The 24238-nt window shown below is 36.7% G+C and overlaps 1 protein-coding gene across 2 annotated transcripts in view; it reads right to left on the minus strand.

Moving 5' to 3' along the window:
- The window catches only part of TRPC4 (transient receptor potential cation channel subfamily C member 4), a 211806-nt gene continuing 201816 nt past the window's right edge, over positions 14249-24238 (minus strand). For both annotated transcript variants that reach the window (XM_018056677.1, XM_018056676.1), the window contains exons 9-11: positions 17203-17244; positions 16990-17079; positions 14249-15257 (exon numbers count right to left, since the gene is read on the minus strand). In XM_018056677.1, coding sequence (XP_017912166.1) covers positions 14529-15257; positions 16990-17079; positions 17203-17244 — 861 coding nt within the window. In that variant the 3' untranslated portion in view covers positions 14249-14528. The remainder of the gene's footprint in view (positions 15258-16989; positions 17080-17202; positions 17245-24238) is intronic.

Here is a 24238-nt window from a genome sequence, read left to right on the forward strand (position 1 = left end):
ACCACTTAGTCCTCAGTCCTTTGGGATTCCTTAGTGTTACCCTTATGTAATGAAAAGAAAATCATGCACACAGAGCTTCTTATACTTGATAAAATGCTTTTCATTTCTTTTTCCAGTTTTTAAATCATAATGATAACTTGAGCTTGGTTCAGAATAAGTTGTTATTTTCTCATTTTACAAATGAGCCAGTAAAGACATTAGGATAAAGTGGGAAATTGAACTTGCTTTCAAGTGTAATAGCCAGAGCAGAGAATTCTGGCCAACTTATTTGACTGGAGGATGGGTTTGGCTATCTTAATTTGTTAAACATGATTATAACCAGATTCCCACTCAGTTTAGTGCGTGTCTGTACACACACACACACACACACACACACACACACACACACACACACGTCTTTTTCCTCCTTAATTGTCCTTGATAGAGACAGAAAGAGAAGATAAAGGCCAGTGTATGAGGTGCTGTCAGGAGCAGAGTTGTGGATGTGAAGTTTTGCTTGTTGTGGTCTCCATTCTCATGTTTTTTTTTCATCTACAGTGAAATTTTAATCTTCAGATATCTTGGATCTAGTTTTCTGATGCAGCCACTCATCTTTTTCTTTTCATATCATTTTTTTCAACTCACCGCTTAGTTTGGTTATGGCCTCATCTAAGGAAGTAATATGGACACAAATCCTTCCAAGCAGCTACATCTTCTTTTTGTTCTATATAATAAGATGAACATAATCTCTGGTAAAATTTATAGATATACTTTCCATATTAGACAAAAAAACCCATTATTAAGCATATAATAAAATTACAAATATTAAAAATAGTAAAGTCTTTTAATCTACTTTTCCACTCTTCATTTCTCTTATCAGTAAGATTGTGATTATATACCCATAAATGACATCTCCTATATGGTTACTTAGTCTAGATTAGCATCAGCAAACTTCAGTGTACACATACATACCAGTGTATACATATATACCAGTTTGAAACTTCCTTCTAAAAATGAAAAATGGGGAGTCTGTGTTTATTTTATGGAATGGTGAGATGGATCACATGCTAAGCTTAGGTGTAAGTACAAACATGTCATTAACACAGGTAATGACACTGAAATTTAAAGTGACAAAAGTTATGTAGATACTGCACAAGGTGATTAAAATGAGACATGAGGAGGATTTCTGAATAAGTACAGAGAATCCTGTGCTTAAATACGTAATATATTTTATTCTTGGCTTTTATATATGCCACTTTTGAATCAATTTGAGCAGTTAAATGGCTTTATTAATCAAAGAGATTGGATTCTCAGAGATTGCATCATATTTAGCAAAAAGTTTCTAAGCTAACAGAGGACAGAAATTTCACTTTATGTAGTATTTTATAACATTGATGAACTTTTATGTATTTGTGTATCAGTAATTTCTGACTTTTGAGAATCTTAAAAGATACTTATAATTTCATTTATAATAGCATCATAAAAAATAAAATACTTAGGAATAAATTCAGAAAAAGAAATACAAAACTTCTACTCTGAAAATTATAAAACATTGTTGATAAAAATTTTTTAATCTAAATAATTGAGAAAACATACGCTGTTCATGGATCAGATGATATAACCTTCCTTAAATTGTAATAATCCATAAACTATCTCACAGAATCAATAAAATCCCTATCAGAATCTCACTAGCTTCCTAGTGGAAATTGAAAAGTTGATTCTAAAATTCATATGGATTTTCAAGGGACCCAAAATAGCCAAAAGTATGCTAAAAAAGAAGAATCAAGTAAGAGACTTCAAAATTACTATAAGGTAACAGTAATCAAATGGTGTGGTAACAGTGTAAGGATAAACATATATCTCAGTGAAATAGAGCTGAAAGTTAAGAAATAAGTCCACGCATACATCAAAATTCTCCAAGTCAGGCTTCAGCAATATGTGAACCATGAACTTCCAGATGTTCAAGCTGGTTTTAGAAAAGGCAGAGGAACCAGAGTTCAAATTTCCAACATCTGCTGGATCATCAAAAAAGCAAGAAAGTTCCAGAAAAACATATATTTCCGCTTTATTGACCATGCCAAAGCCTTTGACTGTGTTGACCACAATAAACTGTGGAAACTTCTAAAAGATATGGGAATACCAGACTACCTGACCTGCCTCTTGTGAAGCCTGTACGCAGATCAGGAAGCAACAGGTAGAACTGGACATGGAACAACAGACTGGTTCCAAATAGGAAAAGGAGTACATCAAGGCTGTATATTGTCACCCTGTTTATTCAACTTATATGCAGAGTACATCATGAGAAACGCTGGACTAGAAGAAGCACAAGCTGGAATCAAGATTGCTGGGGGAAATATCAATAATTCAGATATGCAGATAATACCACCCTTATGGCAGAAAGTGAAGAGGAACTAAAGAGCCTCTTGATGAAAGTGAAAGAGGAGAGTGAAAAAGTTGGCTTAAAGCTCAATATCCAGAAAATGAAGATCATGGCATCTGGTCCCATCACTTCATGGGAAATAGATGGGGAAACAGTGTCAGACTTTATTTTTGGGGGCTCCAAAATCACTGCAGATGGTGATTGCAGCCATGAAAATAAAAGGCGCTTATTCCTTGGAAGGAAAGTTATGACCAACCTAGACAGCATATTAAAAAGCAGAGACATTACTTTGTCAACAAATGTTTATCTAGTCAAAGCTATGGTTTTTCCAGTAGTCATGTATGGATATGAGAGCTGAACTATAAAGAAAGCTGAATGTTGAAGAATTGATGCTTTTGAACTATGGTGTTGGAGAACTCTTGAGAGTCCCTTGGACTGCAAGGAGATCCAAACAGCCCATCCTAAAGGAGATCAGTCCTGGGTGTTCATTGGAAGGACTGATGTTGAAGCTGAAACTCCAGTACTTTGGCTACCTGATGTGAAGAGCTGACTCATTTGAAAAGACCCTGATGCTGGGAAAGATTGAGAGCAGGAGGAGAAGGGGATGACAGAGGATGGGATGGTTGGATGGCATCACTGACTCAATGGACATGGATTGGAGTGAACTCCAGCAGTTGGTGATGGACAGGGAGGCCTGGCGTACTGCAGTTCATGGGGTCACAAAGAGTTGGACATGACTGAGCAACTGAACTGAACTGAACTGAATACATCTGTGGTCAACTGATTTCTGATAAGGGTACCATGACCTTTTGATGAGGAAAGAAAAGCATTTCAACAAACCATGCAGAGGTAACTGGTTAGTCTCTTACCAACCAGAATAACATTGGACCCTTATCTCATTGCATATTTAAAAATTAACTCCAAATGGATCACTGACCTAAATGTGAGAGCTAAAACTATAAAAATTTGCGAGGAATCATGTGGCTAAATATTCATGACATGTTCACCAAATTCCTAGATATGACACCAAAAGCATAAACCGCAAAAGAAAAATAGATAAATTGGACTTCATCAAAATTAAAAATTTTGTGTTTCATAAGATACCATCAATAAAATGAAAATATAACCAATAGAGAGGTTGAAAATATTTGCAAATCATATATATGATAAGGGATTTGTATGTACAAATTGTATACACAATTAAAAACCCTTAAGATTCAATAATAAAAGATAATAATCCAGTTAAGAATGAGCAAAGAATCTGAATTGACATTTCTCCAAGGAAGTTATACAAATAGCAAAGAAGCACATGAAAAAAAGTCTCAATACCATTAGTTATCAGTGCAAGTCAAAACTACATAAGATACTACTTCGCACCCAGTAGGATGGCTAGAATAAAAATCTGGAGAGAAAGAATGTTGACGAAGAAGCAGAGAATGAGAATTCTCATACATTGTTGGTGGGGATGTAAAATGGTGCAGCTACTGTCAAAAACAGTCTGGCAGTTCCTCAATCAATTATATGCAGTCACCATAGGACCTAGGAATTCCACTCCTAGATAACTATTGGGGGAAAAAAATGAAAACATATGTCCACACAAACCTTAAATATGAAGTTTATAGCATCATTATTTATAATAGCTGAATGTGAAGTTACTTAGTCGTGTCCAACTCTTTACGACCCCATGAACTAACTGTAGCCTACCAGGCTCCTCCGTCCATGGAATTTTCCAGGCAAGAGTACTGGAGTGGATTGCCATTTCCTTCTCCAGGGGAATAATAGCTAAAAGGTGGAAACAAATCAATGTCCATCAGCAAACAAATGAATAAAAACCAAATGTATATATATACAATGGAATGTTACTTAGCAGTACAAAGAAATGAAGTTCTGATACATGTCATGAGCCTTGAAAACATTATGCCAGCTGAAAGAAGTCAGTCACCAAACACCAACTACATGATCAAATTCATATGAATTTCCAGACTAGGAAATTTATAGGACCAGAAAGGAAATTAGTGGTTTGCTTAGGGCTGGAGATGAGTGGGGTTGGAAGACAGGTTGGTGATAGCTAAAAGGTACGGTTTCTTTTTGAAGTGATGAAAATTTTCTAAAATTGACTGTGGCAACAGTTGTACATTTCTGTGGATATGCTAAAAACCATTGAATTTTATACCTTAAATGAATGATTGTATGGAATGTGCTTTTATATCTCAATAAAACTCTCAAAAAAGATAATTACTCGTTAGTGATTAAGAATGGCCTCCAAATTTATTATAATTGAACACAAACCATATTCAGCTTTTTAAAAGATAAAATATAAAACTAATTAGAATTACATTGACTTGTTTGGTTTTAGAAAACTTGAAGAAAAATGACCCATTTATCACCTACAGATAGGAGATTAGGCTATTTAAAACAAGTGAAATCCTAAAAGAAATCCTTTTACAGAATTGAAAGGACTCACTTCCCTTTAATTTTGTAGTGCAAAATCTGGTGACTTTCACCTCTCTTTCCATCTCTACAGCAAGAGAATTTTGTCATAACAAATCCTATAGGAAATTCTTAAATGACTTTCAGTTGTGTCCAGAATAAAAACCAACTTCTGAATAATTATTACTCATCTCTGAGAACTGACATAGACAACCCTTGTCCCCTCTACCCATACTGGGCTTGATGCTCTCCCTAAATGCTCTCCAGAGACACCGTCATGCTCATCAGACTGAATTGTTATTTCCAGAAGATTAACTTTTTTTTTAGTTCAGTGACTCTTGGTTTATCAGTTTATTCTTAGTGTGTATTGCAATGTCTGTCACAAAATGTGTGCTTAATCAATGTTTTTGAATGAAGGAATAATTGTGACAAAAGGCCACAATATGAAGATGCTATTTGATCAGCATATCACCAATTAAATAATTTTTAGGCATAGGATAAAAAACCGTGTCTCTTCAGTATTTCTTATTACAGTTCTACCACAAAGAAAACTAAAATACATACCTCATTTAACAAAAACGTCTTTTCACATGACTTGCTGAATGTTGAATAAGAAATCCAGTCTATAAACCCCGACTGCTAACCACCAGCTGTATGAAGAACAGTAAAGTTACTAATATCTTACAATGTAAAACGTAAGTGAGATTTTCCAGACTTGATTTTGTGAGCTCCTCTGGAAAGTGCACGTCATCTTTTTATCCCTGTTGTCTGCCACGGGGCTGAATCTCTAATGGTGTGGAGGGGGGATAGGAAATGATAAAAAGTAAAAGAAAAATTAAAGATCTATTAATATATCACTCAATATCACTCAATATGAATTGAGTTACAGTTTCTGACTTTGCTTTTGTAAAGCAGAAACTATGAATTTTATTGGAGGATTCCAATTGTTTCCCTGTTTATGTGATTCAGTTACTTGCAGTATTTCCTTTAGTGTGTGTGCGTGCGCACTTAGCTGTGTCCAGCTCTTTGTGATCCCATGGACTGTAGCCCACCAGGCTTCTCTGTTCATGGAATTTTTCAGGCAAGAATCCTGTAGTGAGTTGCCATTTCCTCCTCCAGGGGATCTTCTCGACCCAGGAATAGAACCTGCAACTCCAGCGCCTCCTGAACTGGCAAGTGAATTCTTTACCACTGTGCCACCTGAGGGTCCCATATTTGCTCAGGCTTGCATTAGAAAGAAAAATTGTGATTTAGCCAAAATTCTGGTCCATATTTTTATAGTTATTAGTAATTTTTCTTCCTAATGCAAGTCTGAGAAATGACTTTAATTAACATGAGAATTGTATACCACACTCAATCACTGAATCATTATTTTTTGTGTGCACTCACTTGCCTTGTTTAATCGGTCCTATATATTCTCATGTACTTTTAATTTCATGATTCAAATTTTCTAAATTTACATTAATGAATCACCTTACTTTTTTATAATCAAATATTCTTTTTTGTTGTGGTGGTGCTCTATTAAAGCCCAAAAGAAGCATTAAAAAAAAAAAAAAGATTGGTAATTTTAATGGTACATACATACTAGCTTCAAATTTAGTGATGTTTTTTCCAGAAAATAGAGGGTCAGGTGATATTTCAGAAACCCCAGCCTTTTTCAAACAACAGTTGGATTTCATGAATGAATGCATTTGAAAAATTTTCATGTTTCTAGTTTTCAATTTCATCACAGCAGTTTTTCTCATTCCTTATTGCTTCTTCATCTGATTCAGGAAGTTGGAAGAAATGCAATGAAACGGAAATAATTTGAGTTTTGTTTTTTCAAACTTCAGAAAAGATTGTGTGTAGTTTCTGAGTAACTAAGTCAGTTGTTATGTCATAAAAATGATTTACTAAGCTTTCTTTTTGTCACCTCGATTTCACTACCACCTGCAGGTTTACCCTCTGCAATCCTTTTCTTCATTTCCTCTCTATGTGATTGCATTCCTCAAGATGATTTCTTTTCCATAAATCTGAATATATGCTAAAGTACTCGGAAAAAATTAAGAAAGATAGTTTTGTTAAATATGAAACATAATTTAAAACATACCAGTATAACGATTTGGGGGAAAAAAAACTGGAGAAGATCTTCATGATCTAGGCCTGCACAAAGGCTTCTTACAACTGCCATAAAACATAAGGCTGAAAAGTTGAACTTGATAAAAATTTTAAATTTTGCTCTGCAAAAAGCCCCTATTACGAGGGTTAAAAGATGACTCACAGATTGGGAGAAAATATTTGCAAAACACATATCTGTCAATAGAATGTCATCTACCATATAAAAAGAACTCTGAAAAACATCAGCACTAAAAAACAAGCACAAATAATTTCATTAGAAAACATACAAAAAAAACATATAGAAGCTTTACTAAGATGACATACACATGGCAGATAATCACAAGGAAAGTTGTTCAACACATTGGTCATCGGGGAATGCAAATTAAAACCACAATGAGATGTCATAGCACAACTATCAGAATGCATAGAATAAAAAATGGTGAAAACACCAAATACTAGCAAAAATGTGGAGAAACTGACCCACTCCTACATTGCTGGTGAGTACGGAAAACGGTATGGCCAAACAAGGATACAGGTTGGCTGTATCTTATAGATTAAGCACGCAACTGCCATGCTACTCAGCAGTCACAGTCCTGGTCACACCAAAATCCGTTCATGAATGCTCATCGCAACTTTTTATTCGTAATAGAAAAAAATTAGAAACAACCCAGATGCCTTTCAGTGGGTAAAATGCTAAACAAATTGTGCTACATCCACATCATGGAGTAAGACTCAGCAATAAAAAAGGAGCTAATTACTAGTAGTGTAACAACTTGAATGAATCTTCAAAGAATTATGTTGAGTGAAATACACTAATCCCCAAAAGTTGCATATCATATGATTCCACATATATAACCATCTTGAAATGACACAATTATAAAAATGGATAACAAGTTAGACTGTCAGGATTTGGAATTGAGAGGAGTTAGAATGTGGATGTGGTTAAACACAGGTGATACCAGATATCCTTGTAGCCATGAAAATGTTTTTAATCTTGACTATGGCTGTGGCTACAGAAACATATACGTGAGATAAAATTGTACAAAACTAAGTGCACACACAGTCCACCTTCACAAGTACAACTGCAAAAATCTGAGCAAGACTAGGGGATTATATCTATGTCAATATTATGCAGTATTAGACTACAGATTTGAAAGAAGTTTCTGTTAAAAGGAAAATGGATAATTTGTACATGAAATTTCTCTGTATTATTAATATTTCTTACAACTGCATATGAATCAATAAAGATCTAAAATATTTTTAAGCTTAATTAAAAATAACCATTTTTAATGAAGAAATAACCATTCACTGAACATTTTACAGTGTCTTTATTTTTTTCCACATTTCCACTTCCCTATTTATTTGGTACTTAGAACTTTAGAAAGAGGATTTAACATTATTTGATATTTTAGGGATTGATAGGAACATTTTCATCCAGAAACTTCAAATATCAGCAGATGAAGTCTGAATGAGTGAAATATACAACTTGTCACTTCACAGTGGCTATGAAAAAATACCAATTTCTTGCCTTCTTCCAGGCCACAGGGCAGTTTGTATTGTGAATGGTGAAGCAACTCTGTGAGTTATTTCCTAGGAGTAAATTAAACCTCTCTAAATTAGTTAATGGCCTGAAAGGAAGTCAGTGCAGAGAAGCTGAATCATTATCTGCAGACTCACGAAAAAGATCATCTTTACGGAAAAAGACATTTGATAAAACAATTAGACCTAAAGGAAACCATAAAAATGATAGTCCAATTATTATCCAAACCTGGAAGAACAGTATTTGGAAATGTTGGAGAAAGAGAAATATTAAGTCTTAAAGAATGAAACAAAGTCCAGGATGGATGAAGTTTAGGGAGTAGGAAAGAATGATGCTGAGAAATGATGCTGGTACCACCAAGTGGGGCCACTTTACGAAGGTCTAGCTGTGGAATCTGCACTTAAACACCAGGGAGACAGCTCTGCAAGACTGAACAGAGGAGAGAAATGAGCATATTTGCCTTTCAAAACGCATCGTCCTCATCTCTCAAGTACTCCTCAAAATTTCACATTTGACCCAATGAGTAGCTCTTCTAAAGAGCCTTTAGAATAGCCTATGAATGTATTTCAGTAGGTAAAGCAACTACTGAGGGGCTTTCTTTGAATGGATTCAAATAGCTCTGTTATATTAAGTGACTCTAGAAAAGGCATCCATGATACACTGTTGATGAAAAACAAAGTCATAAGCTATAGGTATAGTATAATCCCATTCTTGAGAAAAACAATTAAAAAACATAATATGTACATATTTGTATGTTAATATCTTTGCAACAGCAAGGGAAAACATATAAAGAAGAAGTAATCAGCAGTGATTCCAATTAGGATTCTGGGAATCAAGAAGGCATGACAGACTTTAGTCCAGCCATATCAAAATTTCTGAGTACTCGAATACATAAACTTTACCCATGAAATTCAAATGAGGCAAACAAATGAACTGAGTGAATCAAATAGCACTACGGTCCAAAAGAACTGTAGTGCAAATTACAAATGCGAGCCACACAGGTATTTTTAAATCTTCTGGTAGCTCCATTAAAAACGTAAAATAAAAACTAACTTCATTAGTACATTTTAACTCAATGCATCCAAAATATTATTTCAACATGTAACCAATATAAATATTAATCTTTTGCATTATTTTATACTAAGGCTTTGAAATCTGGTATGTGTTTTACACCTATAGCCACATTTCAAGTACTTAATAACTATAGGTGGCTAGTCGCTACCGTATTGGACAGGCTAGCTCCAATGGAAACTAATGGTTCTGCTGCTGGTGAATTTTACTGGCATTGATGTGAGAGCTTCACTGTTCTGTCAGTTCAGTGAGTTCATGGTCATGTCTAGCCCTGGTCCCATGGTCTTGATCTTGATTCCCCTTCATGTTTCCCAGCTCCATCATTTTTCAGTTAATATTAGTTGATACACTTTATTATTAATATTACCAGTGTGCATATAGAATTGTCACATAATCTACAGGTTGAAATGAAAGTACTGAACAGTGTATTTTTGAAAAACAATAAGAAATCAGTGTTTTAAAAAAATCTGTGACTACAATTCTGTAGGGATAAAAGTGTAATATGATATTAACTCAAAATTTAGTCATAGAAAATTTGAACAACTATAAATATTTCCTACTGAAGGAGAGGGCAAAGAAAACCAAATTCCACAAAAATAAAGATGCATTCATACATTTATGACTTCTCAGAATGTCTAGATGCAGGGTTTTTTCTTGAAGTTCCAACTTAGCCACTGAGTAACTTGGTAAATTTGGAAAATTGCCATAAATGTCCTGAGTTTCTCCAGTTATATATTGAGATATTATTTAACACGGTTTTCAATTTTTTAAACTATATAAGCTATATAAACAAAATACATTTTAACATATTGTAAAATAATTAGGATAACATTTTTTGGAGTTCAGTTTGAGGAAACTGACAGCTATATTAAATTTCTAAATTCTGCAGTTACTAGAAGTTCTTAATTTTGGAGATTATAAGAAAAAAACACAATAAAGCTAAACTGAAAAAATAACTTTCAAAGTGGTGAAATATACAAGTAAATTAGGCTTTTTAAAAATCTGAGTCATTTTGAACATGTTTATAAAGATACATGGGTAGTTTTTGCTAGGTTGTTTTGGGGTTGTTACTTAAACTGTTAAAACTGGCAGGTGTCTAAAATGTAGAAGATTCTGCTGCAGACACAATGCATAAATAACTGAGAATGAACATATTTCAGTGCTTGATGTCTGGTCTTCAATAGTCATGAGACTGCACAATCACTCAATTAATTTACACAATTATTAAGGATTATTGAATAGTAGAAGAGTGCGTTTTTAGGTTACCTATATTTTAGGTTATCTATATTCCTTAACACATTAACTGAAAATTTGACTGCTTCTTTCAGAATAATATGATGTTTACCAACCTTAACTCTTCATCAAATTTTTCTTTGCACTACCACAGTTAATCAAGAAATTTCATTGTTTGAAGTGTGTTGGGTTGCTGTCCAGGTCAAGGCAAGAAAATGAGTATGCTTTTGCAGTATTTTAATTGCCAGCCCATAAATAAAATATCTAATTTAAGAAATTTTGATATACAAATATCCAAGTTATGAAACAGTTACATTTTGGGGAGGATTATCACTTTGAAAAATAATTCATCATTTTACAAAATAATTCACCACCATTATCTTTTTTTTCCACAGTCAGTTCCCTACCAAAGTTAATATGGATTTATTTACACAGATATTTTTGAGAATACATCTATCACAAACAGTGAGGTACATCTTTATAGCATTCTTTCTTGTAAGGGGTTTTTTACAAACATATCTATGGTAGGTGAAGTCTTATGAATTGAACCAAATTCTATTAAAGTTCTATTGAATTTTCTAGGTCCTCTTTCACCCAGCCCTGCCAATAAATAAATAAATAAAGGTGAGCAATAAGAGGATCCAGAGGGCATGAAATACAAGAAACATTGTTTTACACAAATTAAAGTGTGATGTCAAACCTCTCTCTGGGGTTTAGAAGTTCGTTGATAGAAATATGAATAGAAATCAAAAGAAACCACAAATTACTCACTTAAAAAAAAAACTCAAAAATACATCATCCCTTTATTTTGAAATCCTATTTTTCTCTGATCATTTCTTATTCTTTCCCTACTGTTCCTGCTTATTAATGCCACCTAATATTGCTACATATTTAGAATAATCTCCAATTCTAGGATAACCAGTACACGCAATATCCAGTATTTTGTTTAAACCCATAAATACCTCTGTCAGTGACATCTGGGAGTTGTTAGAAACCATGATTTTTGGAACACTGAAAAGCAAGGTGTTATGTGCTCCGAAGGTCCTCTGTTATCACCATGTTCACCTGTAAAACATCAGCCCCCTAACCTCTGATATAAATAAGCTACCGGGAAAAATTTTTGGTCGCTTTTATTGGTGGTGGTGTTACCAGAAGGAACAGAGGAAATTTGAACTTAAATTTCCGGTGAAGACTGTATCATAGTGATACGTACATATATGATCTTAACGGTCAAGGGAACACACACACAAAACAGAGACAGCCAAAAAGGAATCACTGAAAAATATCACAAGTATAGAGACTAGTACTATGATTCCCCTACTGCTCTATGTCTGACTTTGAACATTCAAGCATTCCACTATCTCCCAGGGCTTATTCTGAGTTCTAACCTACTTGAGCTAAAGGTGTTGTTGAAGTAGTCAGAACATTCATTAGGCTTATTGTGTCACTCTAAAGCTCCCTGACCCATTCCTCAATCCCTCAGACGAAATCCAGATTTAGGAATGTTCAGCATCTTAGTGCCTCTTGCTTTCCTATAAACTAAAATCTAATAATCCAGGTTGAATTCCGACAGCCCCTAAGAAATCGATTTTAAAAAAAAAATCTACCATCTTCCATCATGTAATTGTCAAAGAGTCAAATCAATTGCATCTTTAAATTTGTACCTTCCTTTGGCTTTACAAAAGGGCCACACATTTATGGAGTTTATTTGGCTCATTCGCTCCCAGACTTCAGCATTTCAGAAGTGGCCGCAGTAAGCTCCGTGTGTGCGCATCATTTTGCTTGGCCGTCGTTAGTGTTCTGAGAGGCAGTGTGGTAAAGCAGTTACGGGCATGGCCTTCAAGGACTCCTCAGAGCTTCATTTCTGGCTGTGAACTTCAGCTTAGTTATTGCCTGCCTCCATTTCCTCGTCTAAACAAGTGGGGATCAGAATAGCAGCTATTGCAGGGGTTGTCATGAGCAGTACATGTGTTTTAACACACGCATAGCACACAAAACAGTGGCTGACGTTGCTATTTGCTGTTAGTTCTTTTTTGACGTGCAGGGATCAGAAACTGGGTTTTGTCATACTACGAAGTTTTTACATGTATGTGTTAATTGCTCAGTCATGTCCGACTCTTTGTAGCCTCATGGACCGTAGCCCGCCAGGCTCCTTTATCCATGGAATTCTCCAGGCAAGAATACTGGAATGGGTTGCCATTCCCTTCTCCTGGGATCTTCCTGACCCGGGGATCGAACCTAGGTTTCAAGCATTGCAAGCATATTCTTTATCATCTGAGCTACCTGCTTTTGGTCAATGCTAAATCATGTATGATTTATCTAGTTCATGGAGGTAATTTTTGATGAAACAAACTCAGCATGTTTCTGTTGATTTGAAATAAATGCTAATTGCATGTGGTGAGGAAACGTCTATTTCCATGGTGGCTTAGATAGACACAGGTTATATAATCTAAACTTAAAGAAGTTGCCAGCACCTTTTTTGGTATCAGGTAAAAACACTTCTTCTTCAGGAGCTCAGTAAATGAGGATGCTGCTGCTGCTGCTGCTAAGTTGCTTCAGTTGTGTCTGACTCTGTGCGACCCCATAGACGGCAGCCCACTGGGCTCCTCTGTCCCTGGGATTCTCCAGGCAAGAACACTGGGGGAGTGGGTAGTAAATGAGGATAATATAAGCTAAATTACCTTGGAAACAATAGAAGAAATACCTAATTAAGAGTGGTCGCTGTAGGGAAAACTATATATCTATTCCTACTGCTAAAATTAATGGTAATTTTAGAGTGATTTTAATTTTAAAGAAATACTAGTCACTGGGGGAAAGTAGAGGAAACTACTAGGTTTTTGTACCTCTTTTGAATTATGTTGCACTGGTTAAAAACAGGATGTAACTTTGCTTAGGTTTAGATTATTAGAACAAATTCATTTTCACCTGAATGTTATGAACCTGCAATCATCTTGCTTTGTTTAAGATGTTGTACTTTATTGTTATTCTTTTCTAGCACTGAGATCTTTTGCCACATTTTCGAAATTCTCTTTATTCACAAACCCTCATACTTATATAATTTGCAGGTGAGACTGAAAAAGGTCATTAAAAAACAAACTTAAGAATTATTTTCTGACAAAACATTAAAAATCATCAACATGTATTAAGGACAAACATTTCTTTTACTTACTGAGAGCAAAAACTGGACACCGTAAAACTCTAGAACGTATACCTGACTTTCATTTTAAGAGCTCGATCTTGATTCCATGAGGAGACTTGTTTACTTAAACTATGCATGATATTTACATGTTCTTAAGAAATAATTGGATAATATTTGTGTTTTAAAGCCAAACTTTCTGGCTTGGTGAAAAGTCCTTGATGAGTAACCATCTCTAGGGACCCTGAAAAATTATGAAAAGCTCTACTATTTCAGCTACATTTTTTTTTGCATATAAAAATATCCTATTATAGGAGTCAACTACCACCTGTAGTAAGTTGCTTTTGTTTAAATTGAAAAAGAGCTAAAAATTTCCTGTGGGTTATCGCAACAGTGCAAGAATACAAGGTGGATTTATTTATTAACAACAACAACAACAAAAATTGTAAAACAAATTGTGAAAGCAAAAGCGGGTAACAAAACAAGGGTTTGGGATAGCCTTTGCCTTATTTAAACATGACACGGTTAATATGCCCCAGTTGATAAATGCTGTAAAGTGGAAGTTAGCATTGGCTAATTCACTGATAAACATCTCCCCCCACCACCCAGCTCACTATGGAAAATGTGTGTTACGGATGAGAAACGCTTTCTCGGGTCAAGTATCACAACCTTGTGGTCACATAGTCTTCGTGGGTGACGGTGTCTGTGAGGTTTGCATCATAGTCTACACTCGAGTCCTCCTCTTTCGCGTGTTTCTTCTCCTTTGGTATGATGGGAACCGTGTCCTCCACCACCACCTTCTCTGACTTGAATGAACACACTCTCTTGCTCACCTGTACACCCAGGGAGTCTGTATTTCTTTCTCGATGATCTACCAATATACACTGTTCGCTGAGCCCCGGGATGTTCAAGTCACCCCGTGAAGCTAGAGCTCGGGACTCCAGCTGGATGCTCCTCTCCAGGGGTCCTTCAGCTTGTTGACGGGCCACCCCTTCTGAAACGGAGAAGATCTGGTTTGCGTTTTGCTCGGCGGCGGCGTGTTGTTTCGATCGTCTGTGAAACAACCCAAAGTGTCTGATATCCGTCACAAAATTCACTTTTCTCTGCTTCTCCCTCGGGGGCTCCTGCACCACGAGGGCGGAGCCGTTGCTGATGGTGTGTCGTTCGGCGGCAATTGCCGCCGACCGCGGGTGAATGAGGGTGGTCAGGTCGAAGAGGCTGAAGTTCTTTTTCTTGTCCTTGCTGCTACCCTCGTTATCACTCTTTTCATCCGAGTCTGCGGAGTTAGAAGACTCCTTCGTGCCCTGGGCAGACTGGACCGTGGAGAGTTTGCTTCCTCTTAATAACCCCAGGACTTCAAAGCGGAAGCTAGAAATGTCTTGCTTGAGTTCCTAAGTGAAAAGGAAAATGAGGAAATTAGTTCGTGACCTAAACAAATAAACGTTTCTGCTGCTGCTGCTAAGTCGCTTCAGTCGTGTCCGACTCTGTGCGACCCCATAGACGGCAGCCAGGAAGCTGTTATTTGCTCATTTCACATATGGATCCGACACGTCTTCACTCATTTCTGAGAGCTAGGAGTCCCCTCGGCTGTGGTTCCATTTAGAACGGTCAGTTCTCTCCACTGCACTTGTATCTATTTGATGTCTCCTAATTCTCCTATCACAGTTCTGTAGAAAGGAGGAGACTTCCTAAGGTTGATTCAAAAGAAGGGGTAAGAGTTTTCTTTCCCATCGCTCTGTAGTGGGGGATGCTGGGTTTCTTGGGGACTACAGTTTGAAGTAGTGGGGGATGCTGGGTTTCTTTGGGACTACAGTTTCAAATACTTTCTCTCCAAAATATGCATCTGCTTTCAAGTCATCTCACATTCTCTTCAGGGATGTAGGGGTTGGTTTGTTTTTTCGAGATTTTTAATATTGGAACATTTTGGTGTCCCCAGGGACACTAAATAATTAAAGTGGAGTCTACCCTTCCCAGAGTTGGCAGTTACTTTCAATCGTTTATTACCCTGAGCTGATTTTTTCTCAACATCTGGGTCAGCCACTAAATCCTGGGAATTGGTGAATAGACAGCATTTCCTAGATTCATCCCTTCATCCTTTTGGACAACCGAATTCTCAGTCCTAACCTGCTGGTGGGCTTTGGGGTGGCCTCCTGCCTCCAACCCATCACTCTAAGTGTCAGGAATCATTTAACTCCAAAATTTGGATGTTGTGGCTACACAGAACATTTTGGATCCTAGTCAACTTTTAACCTGTGCTTTGTTTTGCAATTTATCTCTCTTCTTACCTAATTGGCTGCTTATATTTATTCCCTGTCAAGCCTACTGTTTTTCTTTGTCATGGTCTCCTATAGGGTTTTTTATATGTTTCTTTTGTCTTTGCCTATAAGATCTTATTGACTTTTAGTCAGTTGTCCAAAATCCCTGGAGCTTCCTTGGTGGCTCAGACAGTAAAGAATTTGCCTGCAATGCAGGAGACCCGGGTTCTATCCCTTGGTCTGGAAGATCCCCTGGAGAAGGGAATCATTACCCACTCCAGTATTCTTGTCTGGAGACTTCCTAACAACCCATGCAGAGTAACAAAGGCATTTTATACCATGAGATAAGAACTACGTATTTCACGTATTCTACCTTTTTGACTCTGATAGAATTAAAAAACAACAACAACAACTCAAGGAGAAAAACTACATTTGTGAGCTCTAATCAAGCTCAAACCTTAAATTTTCCTCTAGCAAAGCCGTGCAGAACACAAAGAAGGTTTTTTGTTGTGTTCAGACCATTGGTTACTAAATGTTTCAGGGTTAGAAATCAAATCAAAGTTTCAAAAAACCTGTGGCTGAGATCAGTAATCAGAATGCCACAAGGCACTAGGATTTTCTCTGTCCAAATAAGTCTCCTCGATCTTTCAGATTAAGTCTGTTTGAATGCAGTGTATTTTGGAAAGAAATTTTACCACTTAAAAAAAAAAATTCAGTAGGGCTTGAATTTAAAAAAAAGGAAAAGAGGAAGACAGAAAGGCTTGCTCGGAACACACGACCCCCATTTCCAGCTCTGAGTTAAAATGGGCTGCCCTACTTCCACACTCTGTAGAATCCACCTCTTAGTGACAAAGATGAAAGAGGTTACCTTAAAGTTCTCCTCTGTCAAACCTTCCTCAGTTTTGGCATCTCTAATCATTGCGGCAACGTATCGCTTTACCAGGTTCCGCATAACTTCCTGAGGCATTAGAAAATGAGAGAATTGCTCTTCAGTGCATAAATATGATCTCTCTAGAGTCAGTTCAAAGGAGGGGATTGTGCTTTATTTTAGTGTAGGTTTCAAGATATAGAAATAACTTACTTGATATTGGTGATGTCTTCTCAAATTATCAGCAGCTCGCCTCTAAAAAAGAAGGGGACAGTTACCTTTCAGTTACAGTCATATTTTACCATTCTGTAAAGTAATTCCTGGTTCTTTTAATTAAGGATATCATTCCCCTCATTTCTGCAAAGTGGGAATTTTACTGGGCAAGGGACAACAGCTAGAGAGACAGCCGTACTCGAATCAAAAGAATGAATGAACCAAAACAACAAAGTGCAAGGTTATAATTCCTGTGGCACTTAATATATAGAATAATTAAACAATGATGGCAAGATTGTTCTTTTAATATAAGATTAGGAGAATTAGGTCATCATAGTTGGTGTGTACTCCATTTGAAACGATGCTAAGAGACACAGGTTGGAGGTATCAAACACAAATTAAATGTCAAATAATTAAAATTTGATAGACTGAAAAGGTAGTGTTATAACAATCTGAAGGTCAACATAGTCACATTAAGAATTTAGCCATGATATACAGTGTATAATCAGAAACACTGTTAGACAATGAATTCCCCAACACTTAATTTCAAGCAGATATACATTAAGAGGAAATTGCTGTTTGAATTAGATGGTTGAATTTATCAAAATGAAAGATTCTGCTCAAAGATAGGGTTCATTAATTTTTTAAAATAAATGTAAGTCCCTGCTATCATTCTGAAGGGATCAGAATGTTTTGGGAGCAGAGCTTGGGTTAGCAAGGAGCAATGATTATGGAGTACAAAACAGAGAAAGATGTTTAATGACTAAAAATGTCTATTTAAATTGAGTTAAATAATAAATGATAAAGTATATATTTTCAGGTTTCACTAGTATTCTTAAGATACTAGAAAAAAACTAATACAATCTTAATTTTATGCATGTCAAATATCAGCATTGATTCTTAAGGAAGAAAACTGGCCAAAGTAATGTAAAAACAAGTATACTTCTGTTACAAAGAAATGAATTTGATAAATTGTGAGAAAGCAAAAGAGATAATGTATCTTGGGTTTAAATAAGTCTTTTGATCTTGTTCCCTAGTAAATACTTAATCAGAGGCTGATAAAATGGAATTTTGAAAAGAGTTGTGCATACATCACTGTGAAATGATACTAGAAAAAAAAATCAGACAATTTAAAAGAAACTCTTTTTCTCTCTTTAAGGTAAATAGGGGAAGTTGGCGTTTTTGTTGGCCATTAGAATGGATTTGTGTTTCATAAACAGATGAGACAATGCTTCACTTTGTAAAGGCCACTAATGATTGGAAAACCATTCAATTTTACATGACTCTTAGGAAACAGATTTTCAAATGATTATGGTATTAATGATAGGACTAGGAAATTTGAACTTCATACAAAATTAGAACATCTTCAAAAAAAAATGTGGGAACTTTATGAATGGGCCACAAGATGGAGGTATGTGACTCCTGTTGAGACACAGATCAGCTTAAATCTAAGGAAAAAAGCACGTCTGGGAGGAAACATGCCTTCCAGATCTCCTTGACTATAAGTGAACACAAAGACTGAGTGTGAATGCAGCTGTACACTAACTTCTTTAGCACTCTCATTGGAAACATTGTACAGGAGATTATATTCTATGATTTAAGTAAATAGAAACACTGAATTTAGTACAGAATTTAGCAGACTCAATTTTTATTATCTTGGGGCTCTATAACATTTCTCTAGTTTAGTCGTTAAAAAGGCAATTAAAATAGTCAGAAAGTAGTTTGAAGTCATGATTTAACTTTAAATTTTCTCAAAGTAAAACTAAAACTAAGGATGACAGAATCAGAGAATTATGAGTAATAAGTGAAAACTATCATGATGCCTGGGCTTCCTTGGTGGCTCAGATAGTAAAGAATCTTCCTGCAATGAGAGAGACACGGGTTCGATCCCTGGGTTGGGAAGATCCCCTGGAGAAGGGAAAGGCTACCCACTCCAGTGTTCTGGCCTGGAGAATTTCATGGATAGAGGAATCTGGTAGGCTACAGTTCATGGGGTCACAAAGAGTCAAACACCACTGAGTGACTTTCACTTTTCACCTTATTTTAATATTAAAAAGAGCACAACTGTCTTCCCTTCTGTAGAAACTTACTCATATAGGAAATTTGAAATTGTAATACAAATACAAAAAGATCAAAGATCATACTTTAAAAGATAATTCCAGATTTATTTTTCTGGAAAAATTATTTTTTGAATTTTAAGCAAACTAGTCTGGCAGAAAGAAAGAACATAAAAAAATTTTACTGTGATAACTATCAGGAGTTATTCAATATCATAACCCAAGTTTACAGTTAATTGTTTTTGCCAACCAATCTGTTTCCACACCTAGATGGTCATACTATAAAACAGTCTTTAGTCTTGTGAGATTATATCAGCCAATTGAACTTCAGTAACCTAGGAAGATAGGAATGGATGCTGTCAACCATCTTCTGAACACTAAAAACAAAATGAAAGAAATGAATTCACCAATACTTATTGACCATTAATTACTATTATGAGATTAGGAGTTCCAAATATCTTATTTTCAAAGACACAAGACTTCAATCCATAATGTAGGCATTCTTTGCCATAAACATAATGATAATTTTTGGAAACTGGTGACATCATTTAATGTTTATAAAATAGAGCTGCCACCAACAGTACCATGTTTGCAACCCCTTTGTTGGGTAAAGTACAGCTGAACTTCGAAAGGATTTACTCTATTATCACTGGAAATGACCAAGAGTAGAATGGACCGATTTGTGTTTATAAAAGCAGTATAACAAAGGACATTTCATTTAAAAAGTACCTAAGTGCGTAAGAGGTAGTGAATTTTTTTCAAGCTAGTCATGTTAAACTTTGATAAAGTGATCTGCAATGACTAAAGGTTCTCTATTTTTTATAAAAGAAAACTAATGACTAGGTAGAATGACAGCATGGTAGCCCTGTTGGGAATAAAGAAATTTTCTGTGAATGAGTTCATGTTTACCATGTTACTGAGAAATTTCAGTGGTAAAGAATCCGCCTGCAGTGCAGGAGACTGGGGAGACATGGGTTCCATCCCTGGGTTAGGAAGATCCCCTGGAGAAGGAAATGGCAACCCACTCCAGTATCCTTGCCTGGGAAATTTCATGGACAGAAGAGCCTGGCGGGCCACAGTCCATGGGGTCACAAAAGAGTCGGACACAACTAAAACAACAATGAAAAATCTGTGGAATTGCATTTGGCAGCTTTTTCTAAAATAAATTAAGTTGATTTGCCGTTATGTTGAAGATAAGAAAAATGGGCCATATGATGGATCAGGAATCTTCCTTCCTTGACTGGATGTCTAGGAAAAATATTTTCGAGAGAGATGTGCACTTTAAGATGGGAGTTTTCTTGGCGAATTCTACCCAAAGTCTGGCAAGGTGTAGTGACTGTTCCTTGGCAGGATGGCTTTCTATGCAAGTGCCCAGGACACACCAGCTGCCATCTTGGCAGACCTCTTCCTTTCCAAGTTCCTCCTGATTTGTTAGGACAAGACAATGGCAGTATTTGGATCACAGAGATAGTGATAAAGGAAAGGATCAGCTAGTGAGAAAAAACCTTTGCTACCCAGAGATAACTCTGATTTCAACAGAAGTGTCAGGTTGCTTTAGAGCAAGCAGAGCTTTGCAGCTCTGAAAGAAAGGGCTCGAGGGAATTCGTGGTAACATTTTCTCCCTCTCTATCTCTGCTTCTCTCCGGGTCCACACAGTGGAACGTCAGGCTCGCTTCACCAAGCTCGGTTCCCTACAGTCCATTGTCAGCGCTGTTTTCTCTCATTCCCACTCTAGTTTGGCTCTATCACTGATTTTAAACCCATGAATTATGCCTTTTATTCTCTGTTTTGCTCAGTGAATCCCTAAAGAGGGGCAACTGTCTGTACTCTTATTAAAAAAAAAAATAAGTGAAAAAGCAAGGGGTCACTGCAGGCTATGATCTCTCTGTAGAGATGGCAGTGTGGTTCATTTCCTGATGGGTATACATATTGTTCTCCATAAACACACTTTCTAAGCATATAAAAGCAAATGATATAAAATGCTGAAGGTTGCCTTGTCCCAGCAAGTATTCAGGATCTCACTCTTGAAATACTGAGAAGAAATTCAGTCCTCTAGATTCCCACTTGGGAAAGAACATTTAATTAAAATGTCTTGGCAAATCTTACCACAGTAGATTAGGAATTCACAGGTATCCATGGATGAACACGGTCATATCTGTAACATTTGTTGGTAGGCATACAGAAAGTCATGAAGATTAAGGGGAAATACATTTTAATGATTCTCATTTTTAAAAAAATGAGTTCTGAAAAGCAAGGGCTGTTAGCCTTTGTCCTTTAGTAATGATACGTGTATTAATCTAGTCACTTGTCCAGATTCCCAAGCAGTGACTTAACTGAATATATTTCTGTGGCAACTGGTCAGGCATGAGGAAACCATCTGCAGTCCCAGAGCTGAGTGATGCTAAGTGACCCTAACAGAGATGGTGTTTCATGTTCTCCTCACTAGCTGCCCCAGAGAAAACGAGAAAGTGGAAACAGAACTAAAGAGGTTAAGATCATTTTTTAATGATTTGGTTAAAAAGACCTAGTATTTTTTTGGTTCAATACATTGCCAACTTAAGTATTCTGTTTGGAAACCTGTCTATAGCATGAAAATTGTTTCATATTAATTAAACCCTGGAGAAGTCTTATTGCTCCAATATCTTTTTGCTTGAATTAAGTAATCTAGACCTCTTGGACAACCAGTGCAAACAATGGCTTTTAGTTTAAAAAGCTGAGCTAGATGCCAGTGCCTTTTTAAACAGGAATTTCTAATTAAAGTTACAAGCTGGAAGTGCTTGTTAAAATGGAAATTTCTGATGATTCTAGGACACACTAAAGTTTGAGAACCAGTGTTTTAACACCGAGAAGGGTATTTGCTGATAAAATGTGTTAAAATTCGACTGGTAAGAGAAAAACCTATACTATAAAGCCAGAAGCTATAAAATGTTGTTTAATTTATGATTATACTTTCAATAGGCTGCCTCCTTGGTGGGATTTTCATGATTTCCCAGAAACAAGGCATCTCTCCTTCCTGGGCTTGCTTCCCAAAAGTGTTGCTCAATGAAGCATTTCTGCTTCATTTCTGCTTTCTCCCATAAAACATTCCAAATGAAAGGCTAATTTACCTGGAATTCCTAGTCACCCATAAAAGGAAGTCCAAAGATTAAAAAAAAAAAAAAAGTTAATGTGTTTTCAGGGCTAGTCTAATATCAGCATTACCCAGAGGCCATACAAGATAAGATCACCAATGATGGACTCCTAGACCATGGCCAATCAGTAGCCCTCAGAGCATGCAGGGGCTTCATGCCTGAAGGGAAGGAGCAGTAGCGTGACATTCAGGTGGCTGCTGGTTACAAGAGTATGCAACTCACAAGTGGGACGGTTTAGAGAAAATGCCTCTGAGAATGCATAAACTCTACCACCCAGTCAGCTTCAAAATTCTGATTCAAAAATGTGAATCAAGAAATAAGAGCAGAAGATAGTCCAGCTTGTAAACCAAGGGCTTTGGGAGAGGGGAATCTAAAAGACAAACAGTGGTGGGATCTGCAAAAGCTGTTGAGAGAAACCAAAAGATGGACATGCATGGAAGGTATTGTGGAAGGTCATCAGCGTTCCCAGGAAAGCAAGAGAGGGTGATGGAAAGCTTGTGGGAACAGGAACACTAAGACCCATTCCCCCCACCGCCCCCCCCCCCCCCCCTCAGCCCGCTGTTCTGTCACCTAAAGCACTGCCCAAGGTAAAAGAGCTCTTTTTCCTAAAAGGAAATAGTTGAGCTAATTGATTTCTAAGGTCCCTATGAAATGTCAAGCAATCTCCTAAGCTTTGTTACACAAAGTGACTGCCAACAGTACTTCAAAGTCACCTTTTAGTTAATGGATGTGTCTATCTCCTCCTCTTCATCTGTCTACACAATGGACTATCAGGTGGATTAACCAAACTGAAATGAATTCACAGCACTCCCTTTTGGAATTACTTTCTCATTTAGCTCTGTGCTGTGCTCAGTCGCTTCTGACTCTTTGCGACCCCATGGACTGTAGCCCACCAGGCTCCCCTGTCCATGGGATTTTCTAGGCAAGAGTACTGGAGCGGGCTGCCATTTCCTTCTTCAGGGGATCTTCCTGACCCACGGATGGAACCCAGGTCTCCTGCACTGCAGGTGGACTCTTTACCATTAACTCCTCCATTAATATCATAACTTTATTAATTTTTACTTACCTTATGGTTTTCTTTACAAATAATACATATGATCTATTTCCATCTAATATCTAAATGTATAAAACTCAACTAAGAGTACAAAAACCAAGATACGTCCTTCTCCTTTTGGAAGTGCAGTCTAGACAAAAGTAAATGTATAGCATTGAGTTTGATTAGGTTGGTTCTTGTCCAAAGCATCTGCTTAGCAGAGAAGAGGCAGGATTGAGGACAGGATGAGAATGGAGAAAAGAGGGACAACTCCCATTATGGGTGCAGTTTTGTCATAAATTCCCAAAGCACAGGATATCCATTACCAAAAGTTAGGAAACTACATGGCTAGGGAAAAGAGAATGGTTTGAGGTCACAATTAATTGTGAATTACCTTGTTGTGCATCAACTTGGATCAAAATATTCAAATTTAGAGATAGAGACAGAAATAGAAATGAGCTTTTCTGACCAGGAATGTATAGAGAAGAACGTTCTTTAACTTATGCCATTTACCTTTTGAATCACTGCTTTCATAGGAAAGCCCAAGTCAATGTTAAGCTCCTCTTTGCATCTAAGAAATGATGGTGATGTAGTCCTAAAAATATGTCAACAGTGGGAGGATTCTGGGGGACGGGAGAGAGAGCTGGAAGTCAAATTCTTAGAGTGGTCCTCCATTATTTTGGTGGCTGCACAGATGGATCTCTTAAAATATTAGAGCAGGGCCCTGTATTTTGTTGCAAGTTCCATGGCATCTTAAAACCCAAGATTCCTTCTGCTATAGCCTAAAGTTAAAATATTAAAGACAAATTTCTTTT

The sequence above is a fragment of the Capra hircus genome, chromosome 12 (genome assembly GCF_001704415.2).
Source record: "Capra hircus breed San Clemente chromosome 12, ASM170441v1, whole genome shotgun sequence".
Taxonomy (NCBI): domain Eukaryota; kingdom Metazoa; phylum Chordata; class Mammalia; order Artiodactyla; family Bovidae; genus Capra; species Capra hircus.